The sequence below is a fragment of the Sitophilus oryzae genome, unplaced genomic scaffold, assembly GCF_002938485.1.
Source record: "Sitophilus oryzae breed Bouriz unplaced genomic scaffold, Soryzae_2.0 scaffold_577_pilon_pilon, whole genome shotgun sequence".
Lineage (NCBI taxonomy): Eukaryota > Metazoa > Arthropoda > Insecta > Coleoptera > Curculionidae > Sitophilus > Sitophilus oryzae.
The window spans coordinates 523732-546124 of NW_022147170.1; the positions used below are offsets into that span (position 1 = coordinate 523732).

At 32.3% G+C, this 22393-nt stretch overlaps 1 protein-coding gene across 2 annotated transcripts; it reads left to right on the plus strand.

Annotated features, from left to right (window-relative positions):
- Nucleotides 1-1674: 1674 nt before the first annotated feature.
- Nucleotides 1675-21454, plus strand: LOC115887570 (apoptosis-inducing factor 3). Of its 2 annotated transcripts, none has more exons than XM_030907027.1 (9): nt 1675-1979; nt 2315-2587; nt 2649-2843; nt 9895-10043; nt 10690-10862; nt 13211-13428; nt 14883-15149; nt 18242-18472; nt 21155-21454. In XM_030907027.1, exons 1-9 carry the CDS (start codon nt 1943-1945, stop codon nt 21259-21261), a joined length of 1650 nt encoding a protein of 549 aa, XP_030762887.1. In that variant the 5' UTR covers nt 1675-1942; the 3' UTR covers nt 21262-21454. The 2 variants fall into 2 exon arrangements, with proteins under 2 accessions (XP_030762887.1, XP_030762886.1); XM_030907026.1 differs by lacking the exon at nt 1675-1979 and adding an exon at nt 2049-2182.
- Nucleotides 21455-22393: the final 939 nt, after the last annotated feature.

A 22393-nucleotide genomic window follows, 5' to 3' on the forward strand; every position in this document is an offset into this window, starting at 1 on the left:
GACCATAAATGTGACGACAATTTGACTCAAAATACCAAGCGTGTGGTACCAAATTATTCGTAAAAAAATTTTCCTTGCTTTTTCCAAATATGCTAATGAGCCACCCTCGTTCCATTTGAAAAAAATCAGATTGATTAAAAGTACGATTTGGACATCTTTTAATCGGAGGCTAACCAGGACAAGACACGAAAAACATTAGACGATGAAATTTATTTTTACAAGGCTCCTTGATCAAAAATTAGAATTTTTAAGGCAGCCATGGCACTCTAGATTGATATAATACCATTTTTTAAAGCGAGAATATCGAAAATTGTTTAGAATTTTCAACATTCTCGCGACATTCGTTTACAATTTATTACATAAATAAAATTCGCTTTAAAAATGATTGAAGTGTCTTATTATTTTAGTGTTCCGTACCTCAAAAGGAAAAACGAAACCCTTACCGGATCACTTTGTTGTCCCTCCGTCCGTCTATCTGTCAAGACAGTTATCTCGGAAATGCGTGGATATATCCAATTGAAATTAAAGCCATATACTTAGGTCAAGAGTTCCTTAAAGCTGTGAAAAAATCGAACTTCTAAGTTAACGTAAAAAAAATACGGCCGTTTATGCCGCAAAAAAAAAATATTTCGACACTCTCAACAGTATCAAAATGTATATTTTTATTTTCCGTTGACTGACAAGTACAAGTTATATGAAACTTGGCAAGTAATACCGTTTTAGAAACCGGCGTGTAGAAAAAACTCTGAAACTATACAATTTATATTAAATCAAATTAAGCAAAATAAAAACACTAAATCACCACAATACACCAAAACACTTTTGCTTTTACACTGGACGCGCGTTTCGCTAACCATGTTAGCATCATCAGCAGATGATTATAAACTGAATTGTTTTAAATCAGTTTATAATGTGTTTTAAAGTGTAAAAGTAAAAGTGTTTTGGTGTATTGTGGTGATTTAGTGTTTTTATTTTGCTGTGTAACACCAAAGGTTCCAACCCTCAACTGTAATAAATCAAATTAAATCATAAAAATATAGTCTTTATACAGAACCCTTGGTGGGTGAGTCTGTATCGCATTTTTCGGGTGAACTTTCGTTTAGCCGAAATCTGTTATAAAAAAATACTTTATATATGCGTTCTAGAAGGCGTTAGGTGTACAAATATTTTTGTATATTTGTACCTGCGGAAATGCATCATTTTCATTTTTCGGACTTTAGTATAGCCGAAATATGTTACATCAAAACTATAGTCTTCAGGGCGTGTTTTAGACAAGTTGAGCCCATTTTTCTTCTAATTCGTTCATCAAGGTATTATCAATAAAACAAGAGTCATTAACGATCGTCATTTCTAAGCTAACTTGACTCCGTTTTTTTTACGATTATTTTTTGTTATTATGCTTATTGGTGACCTCTAGCTAAAACTCCTAAAAAAAGCATTGTAAAAAAAACATTTTAAATTATATTAATCATTCACCAAATAGTCAACAACTTTTATTTTTTCAATATTCTAAATAATCTCTTCTTTTAAATTCGCCTTCGCCATTTTGTCATAAATACTTAAAATGAATAAAATTTAAATCCTTTTTTAACAATAAACTACCATAAAAGAAACATTTTTAACATAACTAAATCCAAAATATTTTTTAGCTCTTCATTATCTTCTATTAATATTTATCTAAAGCGACGACTAGAACAAAATAAACATTTTTTCTTTAAAAAATGGGCAGGGTAAGAATCTCCTTGGAAATTCCTCGCCGGAACATGTCGTCATATCATATCTATGATGCAATACAACCTTGGCAAGATATCCTAATTAGAAATGGAGTTGGAATTAAGAAATTCCTTATTCCTTTCACTATTCGTTTAGTGTTTGTGTTTGTAGGTCTCACGCCTTATGTATTGATTTGTGGCTCTTTAAATTCTAAGTTTTTTCGGCAATCATGGGATGTAATTCTTCTAAACTCGAAATTGCAAAATGTAAGTACCCGACCATTTAAACTGACAATCGCAATTGATTTTTTAATGTCAAAAACACCTGTCCGAAAGACCGTAAACGGAACAGGCAAAATAAACATAACCTAAAATCAAGATCAAGATGTGTTTTCTTACCTGTTTTACTAAACGTTCTTTCAAATTTCTGTTTTCTGACATACCCAGACGAATATCGAGATACAGAATGTGTAAATTTCTTTTAAATTTATTAAATATTACTGTGCCATATTCATTAAAACTAATAATTCACCGCGTTTCATAGAAAATATATCTGCATTCCTATGTTTTCCTTTTAATATTCAACATTATACTTTTTTTAGCAACTGTAACTACTCAGGACGATGACAGTGAGTTTGTGGAAGATGTGGTGTGTAAAGTGCAAGATATTAATGAAAATGAAATGAAAACCTTCGAACTGAATGTACAAAAGGTATTGCTGGTAAAACAGAATGGTAAAATAAGTGCCCTCGGAACAAAATGTACCCATTATGGTGCTCCTTTAGTAAACGGGGCTCTGGGAGATGGCAGAGTGAGATGTCAGTGGCATGGAGCATGTTTCAGTCTGGCTACAGGAGATATTGAGGATTTTCCAGGTACTTATAGTTTTTCAAATGTTATATAATAGTTTTAAAATAAGATGTCAATTATTTAAAGGGCTGGATTCCTTGCCTTGCTATAAAGTTACTATTGAAGATGACAATGTTAAGGTTAGAGCTAGGAAGTCTGAACTGTCGACCAATAAAAGAGAAAAAGCAATGGTTCTGAAAAGTTCTGCGGAACCACAGAAAATTGTGGCTATCGGTGGAGGTCCTGCAGGTGCTACATTGGTTGAGACACTGAGACAAGAAGGTATTCTAATAATTTATTGTATTTATTTTAAAGATAGGATTAGGAATTTTATTTAAGTGCATACCCAAAATATGTATATACGAGGGCCTATTTCAGGAAAATATTTTTTTTTAACTTCTACATTGTGGGTAGAAGTGTGGGACAATTGGGATGATTGGAAGATTTTAACATTTTTAATGGTTTTGCAGATATTCGCGGTATTATGGTTCTTTCAACGGTAAACTACCAGACAAAAATCATCAGTGGTTTTAGTAAAAATTTACTGTTGAAAGGGCATATACCGGGTGGTGCATCGTCGTTGGAAATATAGGAAATCCCATGCAAATTTTGAACTGCCCAAATATTGGCTGCCCTATTAATTTTTCAGCTGAGTCGTAAATAGGTTTTTTAAAGGTCTGCTTATGCTGAATACAACAAATATTCATTTTTTAAATTCTGCAACTAACAAGAAAATAATATACAGGGTGTTTCGTTTTATAAAACGAAGAGAAATTATTTTATTTAATCTATTGGCGTGGAATTTTAAACACCCAGTTTGATTTAAGATTACAATATTTATAGCAAAGTTGTGTACAGACGAATTATAGTAAATACTTAGTATCTATAGTTTTAATTTCAGGTCATTTTTTGCATTTTTAATATTTTTTTCAAAAATCGCTGAAATACAGGGTGGCGCACCTCATTTCGGTTGATTATACGAAAACGGAAAGAGGTAGAAACAAAATATTTTATGGGTATATGTGGGGAGTCAATGTGCACAATTTAAAATTATTTTGAAATATACAGGGCGTCTCAGAACTAAGATCTATATCAAAGTTATATTTTTTCTTATGGAACACTCAGTATTTTATTTCATTTTTAGATTCTTGGGCCCAAAAAAAGACATTCATTATAAGGGTTAAATATGTTTAAAAACATTGGTTTTTGAGATATTTACAGATATTTAAATATGCATGCTACAAGAAAATTGATTATCAATACAGTGTACATTACTTTTCAGAATTAATTCTTGTGCTGAGTTTAAAGGCAAAGAAATAAACTTTACTGAAAAATGTTATTGCTACCTTAAATTTATACAGGGGTACCAAAAATTAGTTATTTATTTTAAGGATTTATTTTACATAAAAACTTTGTTATTTCAAATGCAACATCCTGTATTTTTTAAATAAATCGAAGCAGATTCTAATGCTCTTTCAAACTATATAAGGGTTTCTTATGTCTAAGATTTTGAATAAAACGCGATTTTTAAATAAAATGGCAATCAAGATGGCTGGCAATTTTCTAGTTTTAGACATTTAGACATTAGTTTATAGACTTTATTTAAATCTATACCAGTTTACTTTTATTTAATTGACCTACAATAGTTTAATAAATGATATTTATTAATATGTATTTATTATTCTACCAAGAAAAAGGAAGAAGTAGTTTTTTTTTAACGATAAACTGTAGATATATGATTTTTTTATAAAGAGCCAATTACGGCAAATTCAATTTCTTCACTTCCAGAGGAAAAATTGTCACTTGTTTTATTATTTTCCTTTTCTATTTCACGAAAGTAAAAAGAGTTACCTATCTGATTCGTTCAGGCCAAAGTCCAGGCACTCAATTTAATGAATATCAGTAACTTTTTTGATAGAGGGATTTTATATTTGCCATGTTGGTAAAAAATAACGGTCAAAATTCAAAGTTATTCATTTTATAGACTATACCAGTAACATATCCATTCGTTCCACCACCAGATATGGCTTTATGTTTCTTCATAAAATAAAGAATACTTACTTATTAAACTATTGTGGGTAAAATTTAGTAAACTGTTTAAATAATAATGTCCATACACTAATGTCGATTTTGAAAATACCTAATAACTGTCACTAGAAAATTGCCATGGCGATACCAACGATCTTGATTGCCATTTTATTTAAAAATCGCTTTTTATTCAAAATCTGAGATAGATAGGTATAGGAAACCCTAATATAGTCTGAAAGAGCATTTGAATCGGCATCGATTTATTTAAAAAAATACAGGGTATTGCATTTGAAATAACAAAGTTTTTATGTAAAATAAACCCGTAAAATAGGTCACTAATTTTTGGTACCCCTGTATAAATTTAAGGAAACAATAACATTTTTCAGTAAAGTTTATTTCTTTACCTTTAAACTCAGCACAAGAATTAATTCTGAAAAATAACGTACAGGGTTGATACTCAATTCTCCTGTAGCATGAATATTTAAATATCTTTAAATATCTCAAAAACCAATGATTTTAAACATATTCAATCCTTATAATAAATTCCTTTTTTTGGGCCCAAGAAATAAAATACCGGGCGTTCCATAAGAAAAAATATAACTTTGGTATGAATCTTAGTTCTGAGACACCCTGTATATTTCAAAATAATTTTAAATTGTGCACATTGCCTCCCTACATATACCCATAAAATATTTTGTTTCTACATCTTTCCGTTTTCGTATAATCAACCGAGGCGAATGAGGTGCGCCACCCTGTATATGTTTTTTGTTTGTTTATTAATATCTCTGAAACTATCAAAAAAATATTTAATAGTATCCTAGGATTATGTAAAGTGCTCAGGAAGGAAACCAAAAATGCAAGAATATACAGGGTGTTCAATTAAAAAAAAACATTCAACACTTTCAACACAATTCACTCACACTTTCTGAGCCACCATGTAGAAGTTAAAATATTTTACTGAAATACATCCTACCTAGTACATACTTTATGTTTGTACTTAAGTGAAAATAATAAGTTTTTTTTTATTATAGGAGCGATAGATGCCTCACCCTGTATTAAACATTCCAATTAAAAAGTTTTTAAAATATATTTTTAGGGTTTTATGCACGATCATTAATTCATTTGAATGTATTATTAACTTCTTAGTTATTTATAATTATAAATATCCATGTTCAGAAAGGATAAAATAATAAATGAATGATCCTGATGGATCGCACATTTAGATATCAGTCAAGCAAGTATTTTAATTTACTGCTAGTTTAAGTACAATCAAATTATTGGATTCATTAGTAATTTGCCGATATAAGCATATATCTATTCCGTTTATTAACATTGCTTGTACAGGAAGTTAGTAATTTAATAACAACATAAGTAATTCAGCAGTTTTTCTTTAGGATAACCAATACAATAATAATCAATCAATAAGTGTGAGGGCATGAATTGTAGTTTTTATAAAAATAAAATACCAGCATGTTACTATAATCTTATTGATATCAATTTGTTTAATACTTGTGAGAGATAAAACTCATTTTCTTATGATTTTGAAATAATTAAAACCTACAGTGTGTACCAAAAAATTGCAACAAAATTGAAGATATTGAATTCTTGAACTATTAGTGTGGGCACACGTGAGTTATGCATCCGTAATGCGTTGTCCGTCGTTAATTTTATGCAATTTTATTGGTTTATTTAAAAATGACAGCTCTTACTTAAATATGATTGGAGTGATGGATCGACGAGCGACGCATTACGGATGCCATGCATAAATTCACCATTAAGCTTAAGCCTAGTTTTTTTTTGCGTACAACAATATGACAGAACAAACTTCGCCAAAAGTTTAAAAATTAACTTTAAAGAAATTTAAAATACAATAAGATTGAAAAAAAAACGGCATCAGCGATAGCTATGAAATAATGGGGAATGTCATCGATCGTCATTTCCAAGCCAACTGGACGCCGTTTTTAGGATTCCGTACCCAAAGGGTAAAAACGGGAACCCTATTACTAAGACTTCGCTGTCCGTCCGTCTGTCACAAAGGTCTATTTTATGAACCGTTATAGCTAGACAGTTGAAATTTTTACAGATAATGTGTCTATGTTGCCGCTATAAGAACAAATACTAAAACAGAATTAAATAAATGTTTATAAATAAAAAAGTACTTTCACTAAACATTATCTTTTAAGTAAGAATTTTACATAGAATCTTTGAAGTCCTCGATGGCTGCGTGGATTAAAGCGTTAGGGCTTTACGCTGCTATGACGTTGGAGCCGTAGTAAGGCAGGTTTAAATCCTAGTCAAGGCGAATTTTTTTTTAATCGTTTTTTTTTTTAATTTTTACATATTTTTACATATTTATTTTTACTTTTTACCTATATACAGGGTGTCCCAGGCTGAGCGTGCATTAGAAGTTTCTAGAGAACCAGAATAACTAGACCGGAGATTTTTTGCACATCATTATTTCACAACGAGATCTATCGAGATCTATCGATTAAAAATATTTTCAATATGGCGGCACTTCCGGAAATACCGGAAGTTGACGACAACTTTCTTATTTTAAATGGGTGCTCCCATTTTTTATTACATACTTAAATTCTATGTCAAATTTTATGAATTCTGATATCAAACACCCTATACCTAACATTAACCGTTTTTGAGAAAAAAAATATTTTTGGACGTAAAAAACTGCCTGTCAAAAATATGTGTATAGTCTAAACGTCAAATTTAGTGATTACCACAGTCACTGTGCCATAAAGAGAAGACATGCGCCTATCTATTTCAAAAAATAAATTGTTTTAATGTCATATAATAATGGCTGCAGCTGTCATGGAATTGAGCGATTAAAAAAGTATCATAAATTATTTTTTTCAAATGGAAACCCACTTTTTTTTTCACTAGTGAACAGGCTTTTCAATTCATTACTTTTTGTCTATACATGTTCCTATACCTAAAATAAATCGTTTTTAAGTTATTTAAAATTTAGTTTTAAAGTGTATATTTTTCTTGATTTTAACCAGTAGCCTATGACTTTAAACGTCAAGTGATGTAAAACAATAGATCTGGCTATGTCATATTGTGACACTTTGTTCAAAAGCAATATGTTATCGATCATCATTTGGAAGCCAACTTTGCATTGTTTTTTTTTCAGGGTTTACAGGGGATACAGTATATTATTAATATAATTAATATCAACTATTAAATATCACTAAGGAGCGAAAATACGAGACATATTTTTATAAATACACTTTTTAAACTTTTAAGGAAACAGTATTTACAATATAGGAAATTCAAATAATTTGTTTTCTGACAGATGGAAATAAATTGTCTAACTTTTTGACACTTAATGTCAAAGGAAGCTAGATATAATCAAGAAAAATATACGTTTTCAAACTAAATCTTAAATAACTTAAAAACTATTTACTTTTGGTATAGGAACATGTATAGTTAAAAAGTAACGAATTGTAAAATCTTTTCACTAGTGAAATAAAAAAGTGGGTTTCCATTTGAAAAAAATTATTTATGATATTTTTTTAATCGCTCAATTCCATGACAGCTACCGCCATTATTATATGACATTTGAACAATTTAATTTTTGAAATAGGTAGCTACATGTCTTCTCTTTATGTCATAGTAGCTGTAGCAATTACTAAATTTGACTCTTATGCTATACAAATTTTTTTTGCCAGGTACTTTTTTTCGTCCAAAAATTTTAAATATTTTTTTTTCTCAAAAACCGTTAACTTCAGATATAGAGTGTTTAACATCAATATTCATAGAATTTTACAGAGAATTTGAGTATGTAATAAAAAATAGGTGCGGCCATTTAAAATAAGAGAGTTCTACTTCCGGTATTTCCGGACGTGCCGCCATATTGAAAATATTTTTAATCGATAGATCTCGTTGTAAAACAATGATATGCAAAAAATCTCCGATCTAGATATTGTGGTTCTCTAGAAACTTCTAATGCACGCTCAGCCTGGGACATCCTATATTATTGATTAATACAATTTTTAGTAGTGTTTCTTCATTTTCTTTAAATTACTTATACGCGCATTCAAAATTTCAGCCAAATCGGAAAAAAAAGTTTATAATAATAATATAGTGTCTAATGTTGTATGCAGGGAAATTGGAACAACTTTCGTTGCACGTCATCAATGACACCATGCGTCGTCTTATCGAGTTTGCTGGTGGTCGTATTATGATGTGCAACGAAAGTTATTTTAATTTCCCTATAGATAATTAATGGTACGGAACTCTTCGTGCGCGAGTCTGACTCACACTTGACCAATTTTTTTTCAATTATACGGTACTATTTTTTTAACGAAAATGTTATAAAACTTGACATATGATATGTCATTCTCTTCAGAATGTCATTTTCTATCAAATGAAGTAAATACCGAGAATACCATTTAAAAAGCAAAAGTTGTAGTCATTTCCGATGAAACAGGTGGTGTCCGAAACTATCTGAATACGTCAATCAATTCCGATTTATGTCATACACTAATATACCAAATCTGGTTTTTTTATTTGAAAAAATAAATAAAAAAGTTATAGGTGTGAACCACTTTTGAAAAACACCCGGTATATGAAATCATGTTATAAATTAAGGAAGTGTATTATTGTTGTTTCGACAGATTAGATATTAAATAATATGAATTCTTTAGACAACATACCTATATTAGGTATATAAAAAATTCTAGACTCGTTTACTCAAAAATGATTAGTTAATACAGTTGATTTTATCTATAATTAATTATAACGACATTATCAAAAAAAAACTGTCTAAACTGTAAATCTATTAACAGAACATTGTAAGCTCAATAAGCATTAAAACTGATGGGATTAACAGATTTTTACCTGCGCATGAATCATCCAGAAAGATCCTATTTTTTGATTGGCCGAAAAAGAAGTAATAATTCTAAAAATGTTCAGTTTTCATTTTTTAGAGAATGTCATCAGGTTTAGAAGATTTCAATTCATTATTTTCGAATTCACTTACCTTTGTAATCGTGGACACCTTGTATAAATATATCAGTTTTATAACTAATTTTTGCGGTTATTATAATGAGTATTTAAACACGTTAAACCGCAAAAACTTAGTATGTGGTTTTTAGCGTGATTATTTCAATGTTATAAACGTGATAATTCACATTAAAGAAAGAAACGAAGCGTAAGAAATACTTGTTAACTTTTACGTTTGAAAAAAAAACGGCGTCAGAGTTGGCATGGAAATGAAGATGATTATCATTTTATACGCAAAATTGTATGGCAAACCTCGCTGAAATATTACGTTTTGTTTTTCTTTCAGGATTTCAAGGTGATATTACTTTAGTATGTAGAGAAAACTACTTGCCTTATGATAGAGTTAAAGTTAGCAAAGCTATGGACTTTGAGATAGAGAAAGCAGAATTTAGAACTGATAAGTATTATAAGGATCATGACATTACTGTTTTGAAGGTAATGGTTGTTTATGTGTAAAGTTAATTATAAGGGTGTTAATTACCGAGGGCAAAGTTCAATAATTGCCCGATGTTATCAACACTTTATAATTCCCATGGTACCTAGATTATTATATTTCTTACTGAATTTAGTATATTTTGTCCCATTTTAAAAAGATACAAATGTTACATTTATTAATCTTCCGGTATATTTGTATTAACGCTGCTGGTAGGAACATTGTTTGTTGCCAGATTACTATTGTATTAATAATCTGTTTATAAATTGACGGTTGTTGTCAATCGAGTTCAGTTTATTTTGTCAAAAAAACGCCTTTCACTCGAAATCGGCACATGTTCGAGTTTCCTCAATAAACACAGACAGATACAGACATACAGATACGTGTATAATATAAAAAATACCTTCAGTGGATGGGACAAAAAATATTGTAGCAGGGGATGTCGATGAAACCTGTGATTAAACTGTTCTCTTATAAATTTATTATACGTGACATTAATGATGTAAATAAATTATTAGAGTAGTTACATGAGTGTCCATTGTCATTTTATATTATTACTCAAAATCTCTCTCTCTCTCTCTCTCTCTCTCTCTACTCTACGTTTTTACATGTGTTTTCTAATTTCTTAAGCCTTATGAATGATTTTAGGGTATTAAAGCTATTGGAGTGGACACATCGGCGAAAACAGTATCTTTATCTGATGGAAAACAGATCCCTTATGACAAGTTATTTGTAGCCACGGGCTGCAAACCGAGAAAATTGAACAATCCAGGTTCTAGTTTGAAAAACGTTTTAGTTCTGAAGGATTATTCAGACTCGGTGTAAGTATTATTCTGGAGACATAATCTAACGTTACTTTAAATTTGATAAAAATGTAATTTATATTTTTATATACAGGGTTGTTCGAATTGTAGTCGGGAAATTTCGGCGCGTATTCTGCAGATAAAAATAAGTAAAAAAATTCGTATTAATGTATGTCCCAAAATACGTAATTTCGGACATACAGGGTGTAGAAATTTTATTTTTATTTCGTTTTTTTTTCAATATCATTTTTGAACTAACGTTTGACGATATTTGGATGAAAATTGGTATCTGGGTGTTTTTTGACATGAGAAATTTGATTTCGATGTCAATATAGCTCCTACTTGTAGAAGGCGCCACCTACATACTTTTTAACTGAAGACTAATAACTTTTCAACCGCACCTGTATAAAACTACTGATTATTTTTTTTAAAGACTGAACAAACTAATAAGTGTCAAAACGAATGACAATGTCAGGAAATAAATAAATAAATGTGGCAACTTGACATTTTTACAGCAGAGCTACCACCTGAATCCCCTGCGGGAAAATTAAATTGCAGTTAGTCAGCCCGGCGCCGCGCGGATATCTCCATGGTTGACCAAAGATGAATTCAAAAAACACGTCCTCGAAAAGTTTAATTGATATCAAATATACATGATGAGCGTAGTAATCCTGCAGGCTGCAGGATCCTATACTATTAGCTCGGTATGATATCAGAAAGAATGCAGACAGCCCTAAACAAAGTTGACAAGTAGTGCAAACAAGAGGGACTGACAGTCAATGCTCAGAAAACACAAATTGTCAATTTTACAAAAAAGATAGCACCAAAAGGCCTAAAACCACCAGTGCTAGGAGAAACGGAGATTTCATTTGCCAAAGAAACAAAGTATCTTGGGATATTTTTTGAGCAAAGGCTTACATGGAATACTCACATTGCGAAGGCAACACAGAAGGCTGCCATCTCTTTAGGTAGGTGCAGAGGGATGTGTGGAAAAAACTGGGGACTTAACCCTAAAATGACTCTATGGCTATACACAAGGGTAGTAAGACCCATGATAACCTACGGGTCGGTGGCGTGGAAGACAAAGACATCGCAAGTGGGTGCGGTAAGGCTGTTAAGTTCCACACAAAGGCTTGCGTGCCTGTGTGTAACTGGGGCCATAAAAACCACTCCTACAATGCGATGGAAGTCTTGTTGAACTTACCACCACTACATATTTTCATACAAGACGAAGCCAGATCTGTCATGCACAGGTTAATTCACGGTCAGCAGCACATAAGCCAAACGCATAGTGCTGCTAACCAGAAGCTAATCGAAGAGCTAAAAGCAGACAAAGTATTGGGATTACCAATTGATGCAACAGCTACTAGGTATAGCTTCAACAACAAATTTAATATAACCATACCAGGAAGGGAAGACTGGAGTAAAGGTGTACCCATTCAAGCTGAGGCAACCTGGTATACAGACGGCTCAAAAACGTCAGAAGGCGTAGGAGCTGGGATAGTAGGGCCGAAACAAGGGAGATCCTTCCAAGTAAGCCTATCTAAGGATATCACAATTTTCCAGGCAGAAATAACGGCAATCCACTATTGTGTAGAAGAAATATTAAGGCAAGAAAGAACAAATCGTTCTGTAGCCATCTTCACAGACAGCCAAGCGGCGCTAAAGTCACTCGGCTCCGCGGAGGTCAATTTTAGACTAGTGTGGGACTGTGTGCGTGCTCTGAATACTTTAGGCGGACGTAGCACTGTTACGTTGGCCTGGGTGCCAGGGCACGAGGGTCACAAGGGTAACGAAAAGGCAGATAAAAGGACCAAGAACCCTTCTGCGGTGTTGCAAAGGCGGTCACGAGAACGATGGGTGGCCAACAAATCTCTAGAATGGTGGAGAAACTCACCAGGGCAGAGACAGGCGAAAAGGTTCATTGTAGAACATTCGCCAAAATTCACGGTAGACTTGATAAGCAAGGACAGAAAGACAGTCAAAGCTGTAGTAGGTCTACTAACAGGGCATTGTAAGCTAAATAGGCATCTAAAGCTGATGGGATTGACAGACGAAGCTATGTGTAGGTTCTGCCAATCTGAAGAAGAAACGTGAGAACACATTTTATGTCGGTGTGACAGCCTGGCAAATGTGCGGTTCCCGGTAATAGGCAATGATAGGCCATTGCCAAGGAGCTACATGGAGGGTTCAGTCTCCAAGTTGCTAAACTTTGTGAAAAGGATAGGACTGGAGAATGTAATCTAAGGATCAGAAGAGGACCACAATAGATCTGAGAAGGTCGCAGTGGATCAGGCCGGAAGCCACCTCTAAGAATCAAATCTAATCTAATCTAATACTATTAGCTCAATATCGTTTTGTTTTAGGTATGCCTACTCACAACTTAATCCAGAAGCAGAAATTGTCGTTCTTGGATCGAGTTTCATCGGAATGGAAGCGGCAAACTATTGCGTTGACAAAGTGAAGAGCGTCACTGTGATCGGTCGAAGTAACGCACCTTTTATAAATATGTGGGGAGAGCGAATCGGTTTGGCCATTTTGAAGATGTTTGAGAACAAGGGAGTTAAATTTATTCCTAATAGTGGTAAGTAGGGTTTATGCTTTCTCGACCTTTTTTATTTAACGAGTTCCTTGAGAAATTTTGAAATTTTCAATAAAACGCGATGTCATTTTTAAATGTTTACAAATTAGACTGCAAAATAAAACACTAAAGCTTCATTCAGAACCCCGCAATTAGTGGAATAAATTAGTGGTTTTCATTAGCGTAGAAGTTTGTTCCTTTAATTCCAAAGTAAGCATTCAGAACGTCAAAATTAGTGGTAGACATTTTCAATTAGTAGAAAAAGTTATCAAACTTTGCCACTAATTATAGTTCAAAATTTGCGAAAAATGTCAACTTGACCTTTGATTATCTTTCGTCAAGAGAAATTGAGGTTAGAAATCAAAAGTTGATTGTTTTATAAGCTAAATATTAGACTTTCTCTATGGATACTCTATGAACACAAGCTGTTGGTAGGATATTGTATTAATTTTAATTGTGTTTTTTAAACATTGTGAATGATCGTAAACTAAAAAGTATAAAGTGTAATTGAAACCACTAATTTGTTCCACTAATTGTGCGGTTCTGAATGAAGCTTTAAGACTGGCGCTCACTAGAGAGGAGCGCGCCGAAGCGCACGGTAGCGCGGCGAAAAGGAATTTTTATAATACATAGTTTTAAATCATGTTTTAAATCGTTTCGCTGGCGACCGCTGCGTTTCCGCCAAGTGAGCGCGCTTCTATTTAAAACTATGTATTATAAAAATTCCTTTTCGCCGCGCTGCCTTGCGCTCCGGCGCGCTTCCGTCTAGTGAGCGACAGCCTTTAGATTGCAAGTGGGCGAAATACCCAGTGGACTTTTTTGTAGAGATGAATGCGCTACAAATGTAGAGCACACCATGCCAACTAAAACTAAACCAGTATATCGCAAAATCTTCAACAAAGAAATAAAATTTTAATTGAAAGCTTTTTCTTTATAAAATAATCCCTCAGAGCATTAACAATAGGCGGTTTCTTATTTTAGTGGCAAACTTTCCAGATAACCTTTCCAAATAACCAGATCCCGCTACAGATTTGCACATTTTTTCAAAAGTGAGGCGGGTACCGTATGATCGAAAAAGAAAAGGTGTCAAAGACGGCTGGGGAAAGACAATCGATAATAACTTAAAACTTATTAAAAATTACCACTAATTTTATAGATGGATTAAAAATGGACAGAACGTTTCCAGACACACAAATCTATTTACAAAAATATTTTTTCTCGAATTTTAAACTACGTCATTTAAAAAGCATGTTTACTTAATATTAAAATAAATTACAATCTTCTTAAGGTCAACTGACACTAAATGCAACGTCTTCACCTCGTCAAAATTATCATCGATTGTCACTCCTCACCCATCTTTGACGCATTTTTTTCCATTGTTTGGTACTAACCCAAGACATCCTTTTGCCGATACAGTAGATGCAGGATCCCGTATTCACCGTTCTATCTTCTTTCAGGCATTAAAAAGATCAATGACAACGGAGAGGGCGCTATTTCAAGTGTGGAATTGAACGACGGTCAAATTTTGAAAGCCGACATTCTGTTTATGGGTATAGGTAGCGGTTACTACACCGAATTTTTGAAGGGATCAGGTGTCGAATTACAGCCAGACGGGTCTATAGAAACCAACCAGTATTTACAAACAAATATTCCTGACGTATACGCAGGGGGTGATATCGCTTATTCGCCAGTGTGGTCTTATCATGACAGAAAAGTAGCAATTGGTGAGTTAATAACAATTTTTATTTAAATTTTTGTTTCAATTTAATTTATTATTTTTGAATATAATGTTTTTCTTACTTTCAAATAGAACAAATAGTATATTGTTTTATTAGGAGTAAAGATGACACTTTTTGTGGCGAGGCTGTACGTTTGCCAAGCGTTAGCGAGTCCGACATACAGTCGAGGCACAAAAAGTCATTTTTACTCCGAATAGAACATGTTATTTTTATTTTCAAAGCCACAAATTATTTTTTAAACAATTTTAAACGTTTCAAATAATATAAAATGATTTAAAAGTCTTACTTTGTATGTAATTATATATCGAGAAACTATGATTACGCTCGTTGGTTTTGACACTTTATGTTAGTTTAATAATATATTTTCGTACTTTTATGTTTAGGCGTAAAAGTGCTTTACTTTTATGCCTAGGCGTTAAAATTACTTTTTTTATATTGTTATCATCACCAACTCACTGACAGTATGAATGGACGTCTACAAACAGTTTATTCAGCCAAGACAGGCAATACAATAAAGTATTATAATTTTTACTTTTTAATAAGTTATTTTCTGTTTGTATAGTTGGTTATTACAGTTGTTCTCTTTAATATTGTTAGTTCTGATATGGTTATTAATGTTTAAAACCATTACACTGTATTATTACTCTTGGGCGTTTTTTTATTTAGTATAGAGTATCCAATGCAGCGTAATATGACATTACCACAATAGTCACCAATAGTCGTTATATTGAATAATATCAAAAAGTAATAATTGAAAAAAGTTCAAATTCTTGGTTCACTTCAAAAATTAACCAAGGTATGTGTTGACATCATAGTCTAAGAGCTAGCAACGTTTTCGAGAAAGTATTTTAAGACGTCTGGCTCTTTGATATATCTTTTACTATGCTCTCTGGAAGAGCATGCAGCCCTTGTGGCTGCCGATACCCATTGGGTTCACTACTGCGCATCGCAAGAAGATCCTATATATTTTTTTAATTTAGTCCTATAAATTCTAGTATTGAATATAAATCGAACATGTCTTCATAGCGCAGTGCGTAGAGTTTTCGACTACGAACCGAGGATTCAGAGTTCGAATCCAAGTGACAGCAAAGACGTAGCATTTTATTTTCGTTTATATTTTGATAGTAAAGTATTAAATAATTCTGGTGATTCAAAAAAAAACAAATATTTAGTACTTTACTATCAGAATATAAACGAAAATAAAATAAAAAAGTTTTTGTCTTCGAATTCTGACTCTTGATAGGCGAAACCTCTACGCGCTGAGCTATGGAGACTCGGTCGGTTTATATTCAATACTAGAATTTAAACGACTAATAAAAATATAGGATCTTCTTTCAATCCGCAGTAGGGAACGCAACGTTTACCGGCAGCCGGACGGGCCGCATGCTGTTCTAGAGAGCATAGTAAAAGATATATCAAAGAGCCAGACGTCTTAAAATACTTGTTTTCCGACGTGCGTTGCTAGTACCAGGGGGGTGACAGTGAAATAGGAAAATTGGAAACAGTCATTAGTGTCATTCCTGTCATTCTCCTCACGACAAGTATGGCCGCCTAGACAAGGACAGCATTGTTTGTGTCTAACTATTGTCTAACTTCAGAGTTTAGAATTGACAGATTTCAGTTTCAGAGACAACTTCAGATTTGTTCTAGAACAAATTCGAAAATATTCGACGCCATTTTAATTCATTCCGTTTAGTTTCGTTTTGGAAGTTCAATTTAATATTTCGGCTGAAATGAATATAAAGTATATAAAATATATATTACATGAAGAATCCTGGAGAAAATGACGTTTATACAGTAGTAGGTATGTACCATGTATATGAAAAATAGGTAGTAAATAAACACTGTTTTTACATTTTTTAGATGCAAGAAAATGGTGTCATAATCTCTTTGACCGGCGATTTTTTTGAAAATGGAAACAATCTACAGCAAGGTAAGATCATTTTTAACTATAGCCAACATTAGTTATCTCCAGTATGTGCGATTTATTGTCAATAATGCAATAAATCGGACTGATAATCTGATTATGTTATCCGACTAAAAGTCTCTTTTTGCATCTTTTTGAAGCCAGGTTCTTTGAGAATAATGGACGCTTTTTTTAAACAGTATATTTATATTTTATACCTACTGATATTTTTACATTGTTAATTTTAGTATAAAAAAATTGTTTTTCTGTTTTCAGGTTTTTGTATAAGGATCCCGTTTTCATATTGCTGTGTCCGTTTTCTGTCCTTGAAGTTTGCGAATGCGTGTGTTTATTTACAAATTACTGTAAGTCATGCTTATATCTTAACTAATTTACGTTAAAAGTGCATATAATTAACTAATTGGTATTGAAACAATACAATCCTCTATATTTTTATATTTATTTAGTCACGTTGTTCCATATTTCAAATAAATATGTGTGAATAAATTATTTTTTGGTTTTATTTATGAAAAGAAAAAATACAAAATACATTTGAACTGAAAGAGGGCCCGCCATTGAATAACCGGAAACGGAAATGAAAATTAAGCCATCATGTCCTTATCATGTCAACCTGTCAATTGGAAAGTTAGTTCTCCAGACGACAACGAAGGCTTTCGGTGGCGTATCGTGTTTCCACGATTTAACACAGAGTTGACACTTCTTTCTAGTTAATTATTTTATGGCTAGTACTATGATAACAAAATGCCCAGGTGACATGATGACAGAAAAATAATGTTTTAGAAAAATTTGTTTACGAAATTACTGCAAAGGGTGTTTTAAATTTAAGGAAAAATGAACCATTCGATCAACACTGTATAATTAAGCCCAGTTACTTTATAAAAAACTGAGTTTACGGATTAAAGTTGATATATTTATATACAGTTTGCCAAAAAAACCATGAAAGTTGGGTTAAAAATAAAAAAAATATAATTATAGGTTTTAAATTTCACAAAAAAAACATTCCTGTTGCGCTTTTTTGCATCTGAGTGTATAAAAATAAACACCAAACTTTTTCATAAGTCTGGTTTTTTTCTAATTTTGTTATAAGTCTAGTTATGGGTGTCCATCAAGAATGAGCTGATTCAATTAAACAGGAAATTTTTTATTGTAGGACATTATGGTTTGGCCCACTACCACGGTAAAATGGCCGCTTTGAATATGCTGGGCAAGCAGACACCCATCAAGAGCGTACCATACTTCTGGACCATGCTTTTCGGGAAAGGTTTCCGATATGCCGGACATGGAGCATACGATGACGTCATCTACGCTGGGGATGTAGACAATTTGAAATTTATGGCATACTTTTTGAAAGGCGACGAAGTTGTATCTACCACGTCGTGTGGTAAGTTTCTTATTTTTATTATATTTTCTTTAATTTTTTTATATTTTTATTTGCTATACTGGGTGGCTAATTAAGAATGGACGCCGGCTGTATCTCAGAACCTACTTATCGTATAACTTTGGGAAAAAATTCTAATAAGTAAATCGACCAAGAGAAATCGCTGGAAATTATTTTCAAGTTCGAAAAATGTCCGCTAGGAGGGCGTTTCTCTGATAGCCAATCAGAAAACAGGGGTTTTCTCAAAAATATGCACGTGAACAGGTATTTTAAATATTACTATTGTAATCATCGAGAAATTTGTAATTTTTTTGATATAGAGTATTTTGCTCTATCTCATAAAATAAAGTGGTGGGGGAAGGTTAAACTTGCTTTTATTAAAATAAGGATAACTCTGGTTTGGGTTACCCGATTTAAACAAACTAGGGCTCGTTTAAAAGAGCTTTTCTTCCTTAATGATCTCCAGTATAAATTTTGTTTCCGTAATTTTTTTCGTGGTAGCTAGAGGGCGCTGTTTGACATCATAACAGATATTGCGCTTTTGCATAAAAAAATTAAATAGGAGGCTATATTTCTCTTTGCACAGTTAAATAGAGCACAACATTTCCAAATTATCAGCGCAAACCGCAATTTTCTATCTTAGGCTAAATAACACAAACAACAGGTAAAACACGAAAACAAGTGAAATCAAGGACGAAGTTGGATAAATAACTAAATGATATACATGAAATTAACCGCTAGTTTTCGGCCATACGAAATTCGGCTGTTTTCTGTTAAAAGCAATATGGTGGCACAAAATTCCTAGAAATTTTAATAAAATTATTGATTGTTCGACTTTAGAACATTTTAATCTGAGAACTACCTATGTATAATTAACCAAGAAATTCGTAAAAATTATATGGATGGATGATAATGTTACATAAACATGTTTAAATATTTATGACGTGATTTTTTTAAGAAAACGCCCGAAATTCGGATGCATGAAAACTGAACTTAAACGAACCAATTTACCTCTTTTTTATTTCCTAGCCTACTACTATAATTTTTGGACCATATAATACTAAGCGACAGCCTAACATGATTTGTTCTCTTAATATCTCCGGTTAGAGAGAAGATAGAACGTTGCGGTATGCGCTGATGTTTTGGAAATGTTGTGCTATATTTAAATGTGCAAAGAGAAATATAGTCTCCTATTTAATTTTTTATGCAAAAGCGCAATATCTGTTATGATGTCAAACAGCGCCCTCTAGCTACCACGAAAATTAATATGGAAACAAAATTTATACTGAAGATCATTAAGGAAGAAAAGCTCTTTTAAACGAGCCTTAGTTTGTTTAAATCGGGTAACCTAAACCAGAGTTATCCTCATTTTAATAAAAGCAAGCTTAACCTTCCCCACCACTTTATTTCATGAGATAAAGAAAGAGCAAAATACTCTATATCAAAAAAATTATAAATTTCTTGATGATTACAATAGTAATATTTAAAATACCTGTTCACCTGCATATTTTTGCCCTCTAGCGGAGGTTTTTCGAACTTGAAAATAATTTCCAGCGATTTCTCTTGGTCGATTTACTTATTAGAATTTTTTTCCCAAAATTATACAATCAGTAGTTTCTGAGATACAGCCGGCGTCCATTCTTAGTTGGCCACCCGGTACATTATTAACAGCGACTTTATTTTCGACATGAAATTCTAGTGGTGGAGACGAATAATTAATATTCTGGAGATAAAAATAAATTAAAAAGTTTGTATAAATTTTTGTTACAGTTGAGTGGTTGGAACCTTTGGTGTTACACAGCAAAATAAAAACACTAAATCACCACAATACACCAAAACACTTTTACTTTTACACTGGACGCGCGTTTCGCTAACCATGTTAGCATCATCAGCAGATGATTATAAACTAAAGTACAATCTACAAGTTGAGCGTTTATATACTCACCCAGTGGGCACTGAGTGGGCGTGGCAAACTCTAGCCAACCGAGTCAGAGCCCACTGAGCGTAACAGTTAGATTTCCGCTACTAGAGTAGTAGGAACAAAGAACTTGAAGGAATTGGACCGTTGTCTCTGTTCATACTATCTTTACATTTATTAATTCTGATGCTTTCATATGCATCTAATTGCCTGTAATTTGAGACTTGTTTAATCATTTTTTTTTAATTATTAAGATCTATACAATGTTCTTTATCAACAATATGTTCGACAACGCAAGATTTATCCGGTCTACCATATCTTATCTGAGTTAAATGTTCTTTAAATCTAGTTAATATTGATCTCCTAGTTTGCCCAACATATTTCTGATTACAATCTTTACAAGAAATTTCATAAATACCCGACCTTTCCAGTGGAGGTGTTTTATCCTTTAGAGTACCTAATAACGTTAACGTTAATGTTACCTTTGTGTAGAAGTTTCATTTTTATTTCGATTTTTTTCCGAATAATCTCTGAACTAGCGTCGATATTTGGATGAAAATTGGTGTCTTGGTGTTTTTTGTCATGTTTTGCCAAATTTGTCAACTTGATTTCGACGTCAATATGATTCCGACTTGTAGGGGAGCTCACCTACATGGGTTCTATCTTTTTTCAAGTGTAATAACTTTTTATCCGTACCTGTATTAAACTACTGTATGAAACAATATACAATTTTTTCACACCTTGACCATGTATTTTTATATTCTTAGGTATGGATCCTCTAGTTTCTAAATTCGCCGAAAGACTTGCCCAAGGAAGAAAACTATACAGGAAAGATATTCAAGAGGACCCATTAGCTTGGACCAAAAGTTTATAAGAAAAAGTATTGCACAGTACTTAAGTATTTTAAAAGAACTTTAACTTAAAAAAAAACAATTTTATATTGACTCTTTTTTTGTTGTGTTTTGCTTTTTAAGTCCAATTTTTAAATGTTTATACGTATATCAATGTTATAAATGATTTATTGTACAGATCATGTGCTTCAAAGTATTATTAAATTATTTAATATATATTTATTTTATTTATTTTGTGTTTGTATTGTTTTTTAGTAACCTAATATAAATATAAAACCTTTTATACAGTATGTCCCCGAATTGTCTTTACAAGAGGAAAAACTTTTTTATTATGGACAGTTTGTGAAAAATAAATTCTATATAAACATTTTTGCTTGGTTAATACCCGTTTATACTTTTCCAAATTTCTATACCGTTTTTGAGAAATTAAAGAGTCCTAAAAACGAAAAGGTGTTTTATGGTAATAAGTTCGATTTCATTCTTTATATTTTATTATATGAATAACAATCTATCAAAGTATGAAAACGCAGTTATATTAACAAAGAAACGTTATTGACTTTCAGGACGTAATAATTATCTCTAAAACGATATGAAAATTTTTCCAATATGTACAATCCAGGTACATACTGTATAGATATGAAAGAAGAAGTGAATGAAAACTAAAGTATACTTATATGTTTACGTCTTCTTTTTGCTTATAACATAGTATACCGGGTGCGTCTCAAAAGTCGCCCATCCCTATAACTATTTTATTTTTTCAGATAAAAAAACGAGATTTGGTATGCTAATATATAACATAAATTAGGATTGATTGACGTATTCTTGGTCACTTCCTGTTTCACCGGAAATGACTACAACTTTTGATTTTTAAATGGCACCCTCGTTATTTTTTTACTTTATTCGATAGAAAATGACATTCTGAATAGAATGACATATCATATGTCAACTTTTAACATTCTCGCTTAATAAAAAATTGTATTTTAAAATTCAATCTAGAGTGCCGCGGCTATGTTAAAAACACTAATTCTTAATCAAGGAGCCTTGGAAAAATAGATTTGATCTTCTAATGTTTTTAGTGTCTTGTCCCAAAGATGTCTATTTGCATCTAACACCCCTTAAGAAGCACATAAGTGCTTTGGAAGAGGTGGATTTTAG

Coding starts and splice junctions, on each gene's coding strand:
- LOC115887570 (XM_030907026.1), top strand. CDS start 2,098: ATGTGTTTTCTTACCTGTTTTACTAAACGTTCTTTCAAATTTCTGTTT. Junction 2,588..2,648: donor AGATATTGAGGATTTTCCAG/GTACTTATAGTT, acceptor AATTATTTAAAG/GGCTGGATTCCTTGCCTTGC. Junction 10,863..13,210: donor AAGGATTATTCAGACTCGGT/GTAAGTATTATT, acceptor GTTTTGTTTTAG/GTATGCCTACTCACAACTTA.